Source organism: Felis catus, chromosome B3 (genome assembly GCF_018350175.1).
Source record: "Felis catus isolate Fca126 chromosome B3, F.catus_Fca126_mat1.0, whole genome shotgun sequence".
Classification (NCBI taxonomy): domain Eukaryota; kingdom Metazoa; phylum Chordata; class Mammalia; order Carnivora; family Felidae; genus Felis; species Felis catus.
In genome coordinates, this window is record NC_058373.1 from 45,326,334 (window position 1) to 45,344,027 (window position 17,694).

The 17,694-nt window shown below is 42.4% G+C and overlaps 1 protein-coding gene and 1 pseudogene across 1 annotated transcript in view; one reads left to right on the forward strand and one right to left on the reverse strand.

Annotated features, from left to right (window-relative positions):
- Positions 1–1,177: 1,177 nt before the first annotated feature.
- On the reverse strand, positions 1,178–6,289 carry LOC123386236 (annotated as a pseudogene).
- MYO1E (myosin IE) overlaps positions 5,722–17,694 on the forward strand; it is a 213,178-nt gene continuing 201,205 nt past the window's right edge. The window contains exon 1 of the mRNA XM_011282905.4: positions 5,722–6,290. Coding sequence (XP_011281207.2) covers positions 6,288–6,290 — 3 coding nt within the window. The 5' untranslated portion in view covers positions 5,722–6,287. The remainder of the gene's footprint in view (positions 6,291–17,694) is intronic.

Sequence of the window (17,694 nt, forward strand, 5' to 3'; positions counted from 1 at the left end):
TTTTTTAAAGCTTTCTCATGAAGCAACCCATGTGCTTTTTTTCACCTTCTTGTCACTAAGAGACTACATTAGAACAGCAGATTGTCTCTGACAATGGAGGATATAAACTTAAAAAAAAAAATCAAGAGACACAAAATGAAAAAGAAAGAACTGTACAGGCACAGCGATACAGGACCATGAAGACTAGTGACAAACAGTCATTCCATTCAATCGTCCCCAAGGACCTCAGCTTGGTACAACCCTGTGTGATTAGTATTTATAGTGATGACCTTGAGCCTTCAGGCACAAGCTGCTTGACATTCAGCATATTTTCAAAAGCCAATGAAGCATGCAGTTTACCATAGAAAAAATTTCCTTCAAGTTACACAAAGTTTTGGTTCCTTAAAAAGGCAAGGTTCGTGCAGTTATTTGTTATGTTTTAGTTTCTAAAATATGTATATTTATTTATACATGCCTTGCCTTGTTCAAGCAAAGATTAAAGATGACTGACAAGAATACACAAAACCCAAGAAGGCAGTATAATTGACAGGAAAGAGGAAGAAGCAGCAACATCAGGGTGTGGACACAAAGCTGTTCCAGGAGATTCGGTTATCTGCAAAGCTCGCTTCTATGGAATACCTCACTCCTTGATAGATCATGGAACATCATAACTAGTATTACTCACTATTGAATCATTTTTAAATCTGGAAGAAGGTCAGGGTTTATATTCTGAATGTAAAAGTCAAATTGAAACTGGGAAAAAGGAAAAAAAAGAAAATATTGGCTTAAATCATAGAAAATATAATAATAAAAATGAATAATTAAAAAAATGTTTGTTTGCTTGCTTGCTTATTTATTTATTTATTTATTTATTTATCTATCTATTTATTTATTTATTTATTTATTTATTTATTTATTTTGAGAGGGAGAGAGAGAATCCCAAGCAGGCTCTGTGTTGACAGCTCAGGAGGTCATGACCGGAGCCAAAATCAAGAGTCAGATGCTTAACTGTCTGAGCCACCCAGTCGCCCCAACAAAAATGCATTTAATAAGCTGTTAATTTAAACATACGTTTAAATATTTTCTCTTCCTTTATTTTGGTAAAAATCATTCCTTTATTTCAGTAAAATAATTGTTACGTGATAACAAAACTTTTTAAAAAAAGTTTTATTAATTTAAGTAATCTCTATACCCAACTTGGAGCTTGAACTCATGACTCCAAGATGAAGAATCACAAGTTTTTCCGACTGAGCCAGCCAGGTCTCCTGCACTACTTTTTAAATGTTAATCACAAGTAGCATCACATTATGTTACCCAACTGTTGAAATTCTGCAATGTCCTTTGTACGAAGGAATATTAACATATTAAGGAAAAAAGATGTTTAAAGTTGAGTTAAACTCTGCATACAAAATGTAATTTTCTTATACAAATGTGAATTTTAGGCTGCATAAAAAAGCAAGAATTTTTCCAGGAGCACTGCCCTGGTTTGCAGAGGCTCCCAGGATTTTAATTAAGGTGTTCCGACTCATATTGGGCCTGCCTCAGGGAAAACTTCTGAAATTTGTAGTAGGACATTCATACTATGGAGTTACTGCTCATAGGGTAAGAGTTGGGGCTTCAGAGTCAGGCAAATATACAGATTTGATGCATAACAGCTGAGTGATAGCTTGGGCAAGTTACTTCAAACTCAGCTTAGTTTGTTTCTTCTTTTTTTTTTTTTTGGCAGTTTTATAACTTTATTTGGAATCAGAAGTTAGTTCTCAACCATATCAACTGTCTGTAGATTTTTTTAAAGTTTATTTACGTATTTTGAGAGAGAGAGAGAGAGAGAGAAAGAGAATGAGCAGGGAAAGGGCAGGGAGACAGGGGGAGAGAAAATCCCAAGCAGGCTCTGCACTGTCACTGATGCAGTTCTCGAACCCAGGAACCGTGAGATCATGACCTGAGCCAAAACCAATAGGGACACCCGGAATCTCCTGCCTGTAGATTTTTGGAAGTGGTGACAGGTACCTAGGTAACCTGAACTCGTTTGGTGAATCTTCATCCTCATTACATTTTCTGGACAACTGTATACAGATATGGTATGGGACATTCCTTATTCTTTTAGCCCAGACAGCTTTGTTGAGTCTGGTATCTAGGCACACATCTGAAGTTCCCACTTTCCTCATGGCAAATTTCTGGATCTCTTTGGGCACCCAAGGAGCACACTTCCATGGATGCACTTGTAAACGGTGATGGCGTCCTCTCTGGTCACTACCTTGTTGGTGGCATCATGGCCCTTCTTTTTCTTGCCACTCTTCTTTGTGGGAGCTGGTCTGTGGCCCAGGTTGCAAAGCTCAGCTTCGTTTCTTAATTGCAAATGAAGTTAATAGGGTTGTATGGAAGATTAGATATTATACGGTAAGCATTCAGCTCATAGCTGATACCTACTGAACCTAATAAATGCCTGTGACGGTAGAAGCAGTGATTGCCCAGAACATTCCACATTGATGTGACACAAGTCTCTGTTTCACTAGTGCTTTGTCAAAGATTTCTGGCCTAATTTTCCCATCAACAAATTTTTCTTTAATTGTATTGCTGCGAATACAGTTTGATGTTAGGGTTCTGACATGGAAACTAGTTTCGTTGCCTTCTATTATCTTCTTATTGTTTTCCAAAATGAATAAGCAGTGATTTTTTTTCCACTGAGATTTTTTCTTTGTTCATTTTCATTCAAGTCCAGATAAAACTGCATTTTTAATCATGCCCATGGATGTGTAGTCTCATCTGACTAGCTCCATCATGTGTCTATAATGAGTTTTACAATTTTAAAAGTTGTTTTCATTTCATTGCTACTATGACCTCGAATAACGATGACTATCTGGTAATATATTGGTGAGCCCTCTTAAAAATAGGTGTAAACCAAGAAAACTGGAAAACTTCATAAAGTGAGGATTTTTGAGGGGGGTGAGATTTGGTCCCAGATTCAGGGTCATCATAATCTATCATTCAAACTATCAGGGTGTTTTGGGAATGCAAGAGGGGTGCAATTAATAATTTCACTGAGATAAAAGCATAAACCAGGACTCTCCCAGGTAAACCAGGGCAGAAGACTGACAAGCCCAAACTGACAACGTATCTTCTTGAGATGAGTATGGGGCAGGGCAGGGCTTGAAGGATTCTTCGTGAAATTACAGGCTCCCTATCACGTGCTTATACTCTATATTCTATGTTTGAGCTGTGCGTTAGTGGGTTCTGCTTTGACAATCCAAGCTCTGCCCTTAGAGTATCGGACTCCATTCAAATCCCTATATCTCAAGAAAAATGCAATGACAAAGTCAAAGACCCAGAAAGACATAACTAATATGATCAAGAGCTGTGGGTCTTCATGTTTTAGCAGTTATGGCATCTTTGGGAATTTGGGATGAAAGCTATTAACTCTCTGAAGAAAAAGGCACGTGCAAAAGCCCCCATGATTTTGGCACTACAATTCAGAGGGCCACGATCTGTGTGATCGCACCCAGGGACCCAGATATGAATCCCTAAGCTAGAACACATGGTATAGGTGGCAGGGAAAAGGAACCAATATTTCTTGGCCATCTTTACACATATTTCATTTCATATTCACATCAATCTATTTTCTAGATAAGGGAGCTAAAGCTCAGAGAAATCAAGATCTCACAGCTAGACTTCAAATTCAGCTTTATGTGTCACTAAATCTTATAATCTAAGTACTGCTTAGATATAAAAATTAATACATATATTTACACTTCATTCTGGAAAATAATTATACTACAAAATATAGTTACAAAATGAACACAAGCATTTATGTCCATTTGAGTCGCACCTACTGGAATTAACACTTGAAACCGGAAAGAGGTTATGAGGGACAATAAAAGTAAGTATTAAAAAAAAAAACAACCTCAAATGTTAATATAATCAACAATTAGTGTCAAGATAGTTATAGATGAATCCAAGATCGATAAGTTGTTGATGAATTATTAAAAGATTTTTCAGTGTCTCATTGTATCCCTGGTTTAACCTTGGGGAAAACAACTACATCTTTGTCTGTATCCCGTGAAGCCCAAGTCAATCCGTGATTGGGATGGTGGCTTAGGCAACGTGTCATTTCCAACATAAGTAGTGTTTCTGGTATAACTGATAAACTCCAATATTCCCTTTGGTAACCTCTGTTCATTAATTCCTAAAATACCTGATCATATTCTGTCATGCCCCTGAAACATCAGATCTGTTTCTCTGAGAATTTGGTGGAAGATGTCTTGCTGTTTCCTTTCCAGTTCATGCTATCGATTGCTGCCATATGACTTCTCTACCCTAAACCATAGCTCCAAATATGGCAGTTCCTTGCACAAAACTACTGCCACTTCTCATTACATTTATACCTTTCCCATAAGTATCTTCTGTCTTCCTCCTTCTAAAATTGTAAGCTTGGTGAGGGCAGAAAGCAGTGTACTCACAGTTGACCTATAGTAGGCATTCAGTTATATCTATTGTCTCACTGTGTGGATGATTACTACAAGAATTTAGTCAATTTGATTTTCTTTCCATTTTTCAAACGGAGATACAATTTACATATCCTTCTAAAACATACAATTTAGTGGCTTTCAGTATATTCACAAAGTTGTGCAACCATCACGACTAATTACTATCTAATTCCAGAATATTTTCATCAGCCCAATAAGAAAACGCATACCCATTAATAAATTATTCCCCCCCCCCCTTCACCTGGGCCCTGGCCATCAATAATATACTTTCCCCTATAGATTTCCCCATTATGTACTTTTATGTAAATGGAATCATATGATATGTGGTCTTTGTGCCTAGCTTCTTTCGCTTAATATGTTTTCAAGGTTCATCCATGTTGTGGCACACGTCAGCACTTCCCTCCTTTTTAAAGGCTGAATAGTATCCCATTGTGTGAATATACCACATTTTGTGTACCTGTTCTAGACAAGATCATTTTTAACATCCATACAACTCTAGGATCCTATACATATGTGAAGGGCCACCGCCAAAATTCATAAGTAAATCACAATAAATCATTATGCTTCATACTTAATCCAGGCCCTGAAGTTTTCAAATCTTACCTAACACAGATTCCTGGCAGGATAATCCTGTTGTAACCAAGTTTACTTGCTAAACTCTTAAGAAACAATAAAACCAGAGCCCCTGCCTTTATTTCTGGATTCTCCCCCCACCTCCAATCTCGGCCTCACTGCCCACCCCCAGTCTTGAAAGTCCACACTCTGAAATAATATACGTGCGTCGCGACGGTTTCACTAATTGTTCTCAACAGACAGGGTTCACAGAGGTTGGAGAGTGCTTTCTTCCCAGTTATTTCTCCCGTCTCTCTGCTCACTGCAGTGCAACTTCTCCACCACCCAAAAGTCCAAAAGAAAAAAAAAGAAAAAAAAAAAAAAAAGCCTTCCTTTGTTTTCCAAGGAAATTCAGGTAAAAGGAGGGGTAGGGGAAACGATATTTTTGACTTTCCTCACAATCCAGACGTTGGAAAGAAAAAGGATTTCCTTTGGGTTGCTGCCACGACTCTGATCTTTGATGCTGATAAAATATTTCCTTCTTAAAAAAAAAAAAGTTATGGGAAAATCATACCACTTCAGCTTGGAAGCCACACCTACTGTAACTTACGCGTTTAAAAAAAAAAAAAAAAAAAAAAAGAGAGGCTTACCTCTCTTTCAGGGAGGGTTTTGTTCCCAACAGTTCAGGTCTTGCACTGCGGAGCGAGCCGGGTCAGCAGCGCTCTTTGGAGGCTAGCGTGGAGGACTACAGGATCCAGAGGTCTTTGGAAACTCCAGCAGCTCCAAGCTTGTTGGCTACCACGGTTTCCCTGAGGAGTGACGCTGTGAAAACAAACCCTGATTGGTCAGGCCTGAGCTGAATTCTCCATTTATGGACAGATTGCCCAGCCCGAGCCGAGGCTCTGCCGGAGGAGTACAGAGTTAGTGGCCGAAGAAAGAGGAGCGAGGCTGGGCAGCCAGGCAGACGCGCGGAGAGCATCGGGCTCACCTAGGCGGGGAGGGGGGCGAGCGCCTGGTCCGAGTGGACCCCTGCCCTCTGCAGCATGCGCCCCGCCTGCTGAGTCTCCTCCTTCTCGCCCTCACCTAGCGCCGCCGATCCCGCCTGGATGGAGTCCCCCCAGGGTTCCCATTGGCTCCTGTGAGTGCTTGGGTGTCGAGAGCCCGTTTTTGGCGAAGGGGACCAACTTTTGAAGTTCTCCCAGGAGCCTGCGTTCCAGCCCCAGCTCCCCGGCAGCCGGCGCCGGCAGAGGCGCGACCGCGGCGCGAGTCACCATGGTGAGTTGGCCGCACGGCGTCCCGGGACCGCCTGACCCTGGGACCGGGCAGGAAGCGTCGGCGCGGGGCACCCACCTTGGGCGCGCAGCCGAGGCCAGGGGTGGAGAAGGTGGACGCGGGAGTCGGCACGTCGCGAGCTCTGATTGCCTGCTGCTTTCCGTAAACCCTGGCTGGGGGAGAGGGAGCGAGGGGCCAAGGAAAACTTTCTTTCAAGCCGCTTTGGGCGCCGCGAAACTTTTTGTGGCCGGGTTGCTATGGCTGCCAGCTGTCGGAAGCCAGCGTGGGGGCAGCTCTGCGCTCGGGGGCACGGCCCTCGGAGGGGACCCCTCTCTTTCCGCGGGGACGGTGGGGGCAGCGCCGGTGGCCCCGCGGTCCTGCCCGCGGCGGCGGGGAGCGCGACACCGAGGCGCAGGAGCCGGCTCGCCGCGCCCCCTCCCCTGCGCGCGCCCCGCGCCCCCCTCCCCGCCGGCGGGCACGGGCGCCGGCCGCCTCCCCGCCTCCCCGCCTCTCCGCCCCCCGCGCCGCCAGCAGCTGTCCCGCCTGGCAGCCACACGCCGGCGGGGGCGGCGCGGGCCGCACAAAGGCCGGCGGGGGCGCCAGGTAGGGCGAGCACCTGGCGCTGGGCGGGCGGCTGAGAGCGAAAGTGACCGGGCGCAGCCGGCAGCCTCGCGGCTGGTTGGGTCTCCGCGCCCGCGAGGCCGAGTAAACACCCCCAACCCCCACCCCCTCCCCGAGGGCGAGGTGACTGGCGCTTTTCGGGTGTACCGCGAACGGGTCGCACGGGAGGAAGTCGAGTGTTTTGTTCTTTTTCCGTTGGCACTTTGGGAATACAGGGAAGTGGCCGACTTTTTCTCCCTCGGCTCTGACTTTCCCCCTACCCGCCCCCCAGCAACCCACTCCGCCCCATTAACCTGAGCCGCATCCCCCTGGGTTTGGGTATGGTGTTCGTTTCTATCCAAAGCACAAAGGCAAGGACTCGATTTTGAAGAGATTGACAGTCCATCCGAGAAAGAAAGAAAAAAAAAAAAAAGTGCTACTACGAGGCTTCATAGTTTCCACACTTGCTTCTTTTCAAAGAACCCTGCCTGGGTGGATGACCTGATCCTCTTCTGGTTTGTTTTGTTAAGTTTTAATGACTGTGAATGGGGAGCTAAGTCAAAATGGTAATTGGTACAGCGCTGATTTAAAAATCTATGCCGCAAGACCAGCCTGAGAAATGTAGCCAAGGCCCATGTGAACCTGTATACAAAACTCAAAAGCAACTCTAAGACCCAGTGAGTGCTGTGTTTATTCAAAAGAAGGCTTAAAAACAAAACAGTCTTTAAAAGGGCATCTTTGACAGAAGCTTTTTCTTTTTACCTAGTCCAGAGTTGTGTCACCTCTGCCCCTCCTTAAGAGGACACTTGATCTGTAAACAAATTTCCTCTTTAAGTTTCAGGGTTTAAGGAGTCAGTCTGCTCCACGTTATTTTTGGAGCCCCTGTGAGAGGACCATTTACTTACACTGATGTGTGGTGGGTGGATGAGCTACCTAATTGGGCCACTACCTAATCGGCCACTTGAATTTCAGCAATGTGATAGTCCTAGTACTTTAGAACGGCTATAATTATTTTCCATGGTTCAATATTTCTAAAAACAAAACAAAATCAATGTGTTTATGTCAAGAGCTTAAAGAAACTTACTGAATTCAAATACTTGAGCGCTACCTTGAGAAAGTTAACTTTGCCTCAGTGAATTCATTTTTCATGCCGGACACACTGCAAAAGTAGTCTCTGATGCCTGTTCTGGAGACCTCGGAAATAACGTGCTCAGTTCGGCCACATTGCTTTTGAAGTAGATGGTTGATCGAATGGATGCAGAGGAGGCATGTTCTAAGGAAGAGAATTGTTTCCAGAGTTGCGTGGTATGTCTGTCGGAGGACAGGGTGTGACTTACCTATTGATGGGTTCCCTGCCAGCAGCACAGATGGCGGTGTTGTGGCCAGCCAGGCGGCTCTCAGTGCATCAGAAAAAAGTTAAAGCAGCTGCTGCCCTGAAACAGGACATGCGCCATCGTTCCGTCTACTAGAGGTAGAGTAACGTGGCCAAAATTAAATGAATCATTTCTTCACTGGCTTGAGAAATTGTTCATTAGCTAGGTGAAGTTGTCTTAGAGCATCCCCCGTCCTAAGTCGTCTTCGGCAACCTCAGAATGTTTACTGTTGATATACGACCCTTTCAAGCCAAATGAGGCTTCATTTTGTGTTTCATTCACATCTGTGTGGGTCTGCCCAGCTGCATCCTTCAGCTGCTTAGAACAGGAAGAGAAGGGGCATTGCCTTCAGTGGGTGTGGCTGAGGTTAGCATGGAGAAGAGAATCTGTGCGGCCCTTGGCTGGGCTGTAGGGAGAGCTCCTGTATTGTTGTGTGTTTGCCTGTTTGTGTGTGTGATCTCTTAGGAAGTCTGGTAGCACACGAGGAAGACTCTCAACCTGTCCCTAAGGCCTTGCCAAGACTCATTCAGTTGTGACTCATGAGGAAGATTGTCATTTTCTGATTCATGAGCACAATGTCCAGTGTAGAGTTCACCTCCTATCTTTTTCCTGAAAGCTCACTTTGGGACACTTTTCTCCATCTTTGGAGAAGCAACAACTATGTTTGGAGACTTGACGAACTGAAAAAAAAAAAATCTCTGCATGTCTTTATAATTTAGTGCACCTTGGTTAGGATGGACCCACAATCTCCTTTGACTTTGATTAATACTCATAGCCTACTAAGATTTCCCGTGTCGAATTTGGCTTTATCGTCTACAAAGGGAGTTCTGTTTTAGTGGGCATGACAGCTTGGACTGTCCAATGGACTGGAACCCATGTCTGTAGCTCTGCTATCTATATATGTCAGGTGCAGAAATTATTATTCATAGGGCTTCTCTGACTTAAATATACTGAACTATTTGAGTAAATCTGAATTGGCCATCACCTCAGACGATGGTCAGGATATGCCCCTTTCCCTCACTTGCATATTATTTGTGACTAAATACAGATGTTATTTATAAAAAATACACAGGAATAGACTTATGTACTTAGAAATCTGTCAGACAGCTGACTACGAGGTAGGTAAGTTCCTTTGGGTGAAGGCATGGCACGTATTTAGAAAGTCTGGAATCCATTTCAAGTATGTTTTCTGGGAAGGTAACCTAGTCCACTTCCACTGATTAGTTTATCAGATTGCTAATAGTTTCCTGGCCAAAACGACATAGTACAAAGCCAAACCGAAACAAAAATGGGTTGAAGCACAGAAAAGTTTTGATGGAGGCAGAGGGGTTAGGGAAGGATATGGAATTCAGGACATTATCTAGGGGCAAGCTTGGGTTGGCCAGCCTCATGGGGAAAGTTTGGTCGGCCCAGGGCACAAAGGGAAGCCCGTGGAGCAGCAGATAGAAAGGGATGGAGAAGTGGAGGAAGCAGACAGTAGCAGAAGGAGTGAAAGTCGCCTCCTTCACACTCCTGCGGGGGATTTCAGCTTTGTCCGTGGTTGCAAACTCCAATGTCTGCAGAGGCCAGGATACATACAATTTTTGATGGGGTGAGGCTGTCCTCTAGAGAGTAAATATACCCCTCTAAAGAAGCACCATTACTTCACCTTAGGCCATGGTTCGTGACAACTACCACATTACCATGGTTACATTGATCCTATTACATATTTCAAGGGAAGCTGGAAATCCAAATTTTTGTGCCAGACCAGTTAATTCTTAAAAGTGTTCTGATCATTGCTGCAAGGCCAAACACCTGCAGGTCAGCTGTTTGTAGCCACTCTATTGTAAATCTCAAAGTGGTGTCCCTGAGAACCACATGCTTTCTTCCATTCGCTCACCAGCAGGAATGTCTCAACTTTAACCATATACCAGTAATGGTGTTTCACTGATACATCCACACCTTCCCACTGGGTTTCCTTTAAGAGAGGGAGTTCCCTGGTATTTTCAGCCTATGGAATCACCAGGCTATTAACAAGGAAAATCTGCATCCAAATCTGGAGCAATCTAAACACCAGTGTAGATGTGTAAGTTGTATGAGTGGTGAGACTGTGAACTGAACTTCTCTTTCTTAACCCATCACACCTGCCTCTCCACCCCCCCACCCCACCCCACCCCCGCCTCTTCTGGGGAAAATCCCCACCCCCCACAACCCCTTTATTGCATGCTAGACCTCTTTTATTACTCTTCTAGTTGAATCTCCTGGATTTGAGGTCTGTCTCAGGAGTTACCTTTGGGCCTAGATAATGAGCATTTTGGTAAATATTGACTTGGGGTATGACTTTTTGCTCCTGTACTCAGTGTTAATGTCATGAGCTCATGTGAGACTAAATGAAAGAGAGAACATGTAATACTTTGCATTTCCTAATGAGAAACGATTGGGTCTCATTACTTGGTCAGAACTTGTGACAGCTATTTTCATTGGGTTCAAAAAGCAGAAATAGTTTGAAACCTGTATACCAATGCAAAGTATTATGAGCTTCATTATGGAATATATAGAAATTATGTACAGTCATGATTTTCCAAGCCTGAGTCATCTACTATTTTTTTTTCACAAAGATACAGCAATTGTGTTTTCATCAATATGTTATTAAAATGGTGAGGTTTTAATATTTTTATTTTATTATTTTTTTTTACCTTGCTGGGACTTAATATTTACAGAGCAATAAGGGGTTAAAGGTTAAATGCCAAAGGTACTAAAAATAAACATCTTGGCCCTACAAGCACATTCTGTAATAATGGTAAACAAATTGTGTCTTGAATTTCAGCTTCACAGTTTATTTTGGCAGAGACAAAAGGTTTTTGGGCATCGTAGCAACGTATTTTTTTTAACCTATCTTTATGACAGCCACACTTGAGCAAAGTAGAACAGTCAGAGTGCTCCCTAAAATCGAGGGATTGGCTTTGACCAGCCCTGGAACTTTGCACTGTACGTCCCAGGGAGGTCAGCCCGCCCTTCTGAGTTGCCACCAGGGAACAATGTCATTGAAGTACGAAGTACCTCTGAGTGGCCATTTAAGAAAATCTGTTTGTTTTTTTTTACTTTTTTTGACCTAAAACTTTAGTGTTCAGCTTGATCGCCCATCTTACTCATACCAAGTCCCTTTCCGCTGTTTCCAGAAGTTACATTCTGCCCCAAAGAAGAAATTGGCCCTTCTGAAGATGAGAAATATCATACGATAGGCTTTGGAGGACAAAGAGGAGGTGGCTTTTTCCAGGAATAAATACAAGAAACTGCTCTGAAGGGGGCCATGGTCTCTCCCCTGTTTTGAGTTCTGATGTGTTTGTTAAAAGTTCATTCATGGGACTTATAGTGATACGCTACATTGTAGAAAGTAAAACATACTACATTGTAGAATGCCCAGAAGAGATTTAAAAATTCTATCCTAGGGGCACCTGGCTGGCTGGGTCCCTGGAACATATGACTCTTGATCTCCAGGTTATGAGTTCAAGCCCCATGTTGGGTGTAGAGGTTACTAAAAAAAAAAAAAAAAAAATCTTAAAGAATTCTATCCTAAATCCTTTTGCTGGATTTCACAGAAGAGTGTAGATGGGTTGACTTCTGAAGCCTCAGAAGTAGGATTTGACTGAACTGGTGCCAGGATTCATTTTCTGATCCCAATCAAATAAGGCTTTTCCCACCAAACCATAGTGTTGGATTAGGGTCTGTTTCCTTAGAGTCTAGACGTGACCGCGTAGTTTTCTTTCTTTCCTTCAGAAAAGCCTACTTGGAGATGGAAGGTCATTTATTTTTGATTTATTACTGTTTCAATTTTTGAAATAAATTTGGAGGATTCACCTGTAATGTCACTACCCTAATACTAATTATTTTCATGCTTTTGGGTTCCCTTCTAATCTGTCCAAATGCACACCCTTTTTATGTAGTTGTAATTATGGGCTAAATGTACAATTTGGGCTCTTGTATTTTTCTACCTACTTTATAAAACCTTTTCCTGGTAAGCATATTTATCACATTTTGGTGGTGGTATAGTAATTCCACGTAACCTGCTTACCCAGCCTGTCATAACTGTGCAGAGACTTTGCCTCTAGAGCTACGTACCAGGGAGACCCTCCCTGTCATTGATGAGCTGCTCAACTTCCTGTTGCTTTTGAGACATGTAGACCCCTCTCTAGTGCAGAATGTGAAGCAACACAGGCAGGCTTGGGGGACACTCCAAACTCCTAAGTCCTGCTTTGGGTGTTCTCCCTAGTTTATGGCGTTGGCACTCAAATGTGTAACACCAGTGGGTGCTCAGGCCTCTGACTGTAACTTGACAAGTATGAATGGTCTTATCAGAGAACGCAGGTAGTTGGAGGTGGGGAGCTTTGAACCCTAAAGTGGAAAAGACAACAGCAGTTACGAAAGATGTTATAGCGTACATGCTTATTGCTAGGTAGGAATCCTTACCAAATATGGCGGCAACCATTGGGAAATCAAAGATAAATTAAGCACTGCCTCTGGGAGGAGCTCATGTCTAATGGAGGAATGGTAACAAACAGCTTTCGTATAGGTGGATTCACTTCTTCCTGCACCAATGATGGTTTTTGTTGCCATTTTATAGGTAAGAAACCAAAGTGTAACGAGGGAAAGAGAACTGTTCAGGGGGCATACAACTTGTGTGTAAGGAAGCAGGTCTTTTAACTTTATGCTCTTCCACAAGCAATTGAATACATGATTTCTAATTTGAAGTTTCTGAATCCAAGCATCCGTATATCGCTTAATCATTTCACCTACTTTTGAAGGAAGACAAGGTTGGTTAAAAAATAATCTGTTTTGGGGCGCCTGGGTGGCGCAGTCGGTTGAGCGTCCGACTTCAGCCAGGTCACGATCTCGCGCTCCGTGAGTTCGAGCCCCGCATCAGGCTCTGGGCTGATGGCTCGGAGCCTGGAGCCTGTTTCCGATTCTGTGTCTCCCTCTCTCTCTGCCCCTCCCCCGTTCATGCTCTGTCTCTCTCTCTGTCCCAAAAATAAATAAACATTGAAAAAAAAAATCTAAAAAAAAAATAATCTGTTTTAGCTAATTTTACTCAATAGTGCCAGGGTGGGATAATTTAGACCTAAGAACATTGTCTGTCATGGGTAGTAAGGATCTTGGCTTTAATTTCCTTGTTTCGGAGACTTTGCATATCATAAAGTTTGGGTACTGGGTGATATCACACTGGGAATAAGGGTAAAATAAAAGTCATGCTAGAAAATGCTCTGATCACAATTAGGTTAAAAAAGTAGAAAATAAGGGAAACAAGATAACCACAAGAAACCTAGCCCATTAGTCCTCCTACATGAAAGAAAACAAATAAAAAATTAGGACCACATCATTAGTGGCTTAGTAATTTAATCGGCGTGACCAGCATTTGATGTCGACAGCAACTTAGCGTAGTATTTTTTGGTAACAGAATGATGTAGACATTGTCATTGTCTGATTGTAGGAATTTTCAGCAACAACAACAAAAATAAGGTTGCTTTTGGTGCCCCAAGTAGATGCAGACCTTTGTTATAGAAAATTTTGAAATTAAATGTAGAAGCATCTATTAAGCTATTTTAGAGTATGAATAAAGATGGCTTCCTCAAGACTTGGGAACACTTGAATACAGAAATATGTCTACAAAATCATAAGAATTCAACTTACCCCATCAGCTTGTCAAACAGAGACTCCTATTATTTGGGGGGTATCCTGAGGTCCTCTGAAAATATGTTGGAATCTATCGACCTGTGTCCCAACAGTGTTTGTAATAGTAAAAACAAAAATGAACCAGAACAATCTAAATGTCTGTTAGTAGAGAAATGCATAAATACATGCAACTTATTGGTAACCAAGTATCAGTATGGATAGATCTCACAAAAGTAGTGTTTGGTGAAGAAGCAAGTTGTAGAAAGATACATATAATAAAAACTAAGAAAAATTAAAAAAAAACTATACACAGTATATTGTTTGGGGATATGTATTCATACATATATATTTATGCGTATATTCTTTTAAAAATACAAATCAGTGGACTGGAAAGATACCAAATTCAATCTGCTAAAGAGGGAAGGAGGGGCAGGCCTGGCTGGGTCAGTTGGTGGAGTGTCCGACTCTTGATCCCAAGGTTGTGAGTTTGAGCCTCACCTTTGGCTTAGAGATCACTTAAAAAAAAAAAATAAATAAGAGGCATGGAGAAAAGGGAGAAGACTGGGGTCAGCTGACGAATTTTAACACTTGGTAGTGTTTCATTTACTTTATAGATTAGAAAATCCAAAGCAAATATAATAAAATAGTATCATTAATTCTGGCCAGTGTGTGTACATACATATTTATTTTATTCTCCATACTTTTAACATCTTTTTCCAATTAAACACATAAACAGACAATTCTTCATATAATCTTAAGAAGTTCATAAACCTCTGAAGCCCATATGATTTCATTCCAAGGGTTATAGCAAACATTGTGTTGAGATGAATATTAAGGTGTATGGTCAGTTGTGGATCTTTGCCTGATTATTCTGATGACAGTTGACATACAATCAAATCATTAGTAAGTCTCATTGAGTGTTATGTAAAAGAGTCATTAGGGATTGCATCCCAGGATGTTCAGTGTATTAGTCACCTTTTCTTGCCCTATTGTGTCTGCTGGCTTTTAGTATAATAAACCACCCCAGACTTGGTGGTTTAAGTAATAAACGTTTATTATTTCTCATGATTTTGTGAATTGGCTGGGCAGTTGTGGGCTGGGTGGACTGGCTCCTCAGATCCCTGTGGTCAGCTGGTGGCTTGGCTAGGGATAGATGATCTGGGATGTCCTCACTCCCATGTCAGATAGCTGGCACAATTTCAGTTGGGGCAGTGGAGATGACTTTGCCGTATATCTCTTGCCACAACAGGCTAGTCCTGGCTTATTTACATAGCAGTGGTCACAGGGTTCCCAAGAACAGCAAAAGAGAAAGCAAGCCCAGCACACACATTTTGTTAAACCTCTGCTTGCATCGTGCTTGTTCTTGTCCCACTGGCCAAAGCAAGTCTCATGGCCAAAGCCCAGAGTCAGTGTGGGAGCGGACTCCCCGAGGGCCGAGCTACGGGTCCCCAGCCTCAACCTTTCCTTTCAGCTTGCGGTGATTGGGTGGATACCCTGAGGCAGGAATAGATTCAGTGGCAGCTTCCGTTTTTCCCTGGCTGACCCTCTGAACCTCTGTGTTTGACAGAAGCCCCCAGGTCTATTATACATCCACTGCTGTTTTCCCAAAGCAATTCCCAAAGGAAATGGAACGGCAGTTCTTTTGCATTGTGGGCACTCAGGATGATCTTCAAAATTGCTGTTTTTTTGTTGGAGAAAAAAGTAAAAGCAGAAACTAACAACCAGAAGAAAAGTAATTTTCTATCTGTTAAAGGGAGCTTTGTGAAAGTACCAAGTGTTTTACAAAGAAGTCCAAACTGAGAGTGCAGTGAATCCTGCCAAACCAGACTGGGCTGGATGGCCTGTTGGACATGAGGGTGGAATAATCCTGTTGGGAACAGGTGGGGACAGTACTGCTCACTGCCTGATTCTGCCTTTCCAGCCAACCCTGAGCCATGATGTGGACAAAGCCTTTCTTCACACACACAAAAATACTTGTTTGTCTTGGTTGAAAGTCCTATCTTTTGGATTATTCCCCAAACAACCCCATGTCAATTCCATATTCTGTGAGCCACAGACTGTGTGCTATCTGTGGGCTCCTCAACAAGATGTGAATTGAGGACGAACTTAGCTTTAAACACAGTTCTCAAAAATGCATTAACCCATGGGTCTTTCACTTTGACTTCCTCTCTTTCTCCCTCTCTCTTTTTAAATGGAAAAATTTGAACTACACAAATGGGGAGAAAACTTATTCCCCAGCTTCAACAGTTGACAATTCATGGCCCAGCTTGTTTTCTCTGTTTTGTTAATGGGGTGTATCAATCACATTGATTAACTTGTTGACATTGAGCCATCCCTGAATCCCTGGAATAAATCCCACTTGATCTTGGGGTACGACCCTTTTGATGAATTATTGAATTTGGTTCGCTAGTATTTTGTTGAGGATTTTTGCATCTATGTTCACCAGGGATATTGGCCTGTAATTTTCTAGTAGTGTTCTTGTCTGGTTTTGGTATCAGGGTAATTCTGGTCTTGTAAAATGAGTTTGGAAGGGTTCTTTACTCTTCTTTTTTTGAGTTTGAGAATGAGCATTAATGCTTCTTTAAATATTTGGTAGAACTTACCAGTGAAGTCATCTGGTCCTAGACTTATCTTTGTTAGGATGTTTTTGATTACTTATTTAATCTCCTTACTAATAATTTAGATTTTCTATTTCTTCCTGATTTGGTGTTGGTAAGTTGTAAGTTTCTAGGAATTTATTTATTTCTTCTAGATTATCTAACTTATTGGCATATAGTTGTTCCAATCCTTACTGTATTCTCACCTTCCTTTGGTTTATTTGTTTATTTTGAAAATGTTTACTTATTTTGAGAGAGAAAGAGAGAGACAGACAGACAGGGCATGAGCAGGGGAGGGGCAGAGAGGGAAACACAGAATCCAAAGCAGGCTCCAGGCTCTGAGCTCTCAGCACAGAGCCCGATGCAAGGTTCAAACTCATGAACCATGATGTCATGACCTGACATCGGTCAGGTCATGAAGTCGGATGTGCAACCGACTGAGCCATCCAGGCACCCCTCCCTTGGTTTATTTTGGAACAAATCGTAGATGTCATTTTATCCTATCTCTGTATTAGGTTGGCTTTTACATAAGCTAAACTCAGCTCTTGGCACTAACTACTCTTTTGGTCTCCCTTTGCCTTTTAACAGTAGAGACTGTTTTACAGAATGATGTAGACATCTCCAGTCACTGGGCAGTCTTCTTGATACTTGTCCTGGTCCCATATCTAGGTATACATTGTCTTGGTATGTAGGACAGCGGTGGGTCCCCACTCTACATTCCTAGCCATACTCAGTCAGGCACTACCTTTAGGTAGGATTGGTAGAACCAGCTTGTGGTTATTGGTCTCTTCATTCCTTCTTACACAAGCCTGCCTCACGGTGATGGCTCTATAAATAATACTTGTTTCTTCCAATGATCAGATGCATTTAAATGTAGACTGTCAGGGTGCCTGGGTGGCTTAGTCAATTAAGTGTCCGACTTCAGCTCCGGTCATGATCTCACGGTTTGTGGGTTCTAGCCGTGTGTCAGGCTCTGTGCTGACAGCTCTGAGCCTGGAACCTGCTTCTGATTCTGAGTCTCCCTCTCTCTCTGTCCCTCCTCTGCTCACACTCTGTCTTTCTCTGTCTCTCAAAAATAAATAAATGTAAAAATAAATAAATAAATAAATAAATAAATAAATAAATAAGTAAGTAAGTAAGTAAGTAAATAAATGTATGTATGTATGTAGAATGTCAGGATAAGTAATATCC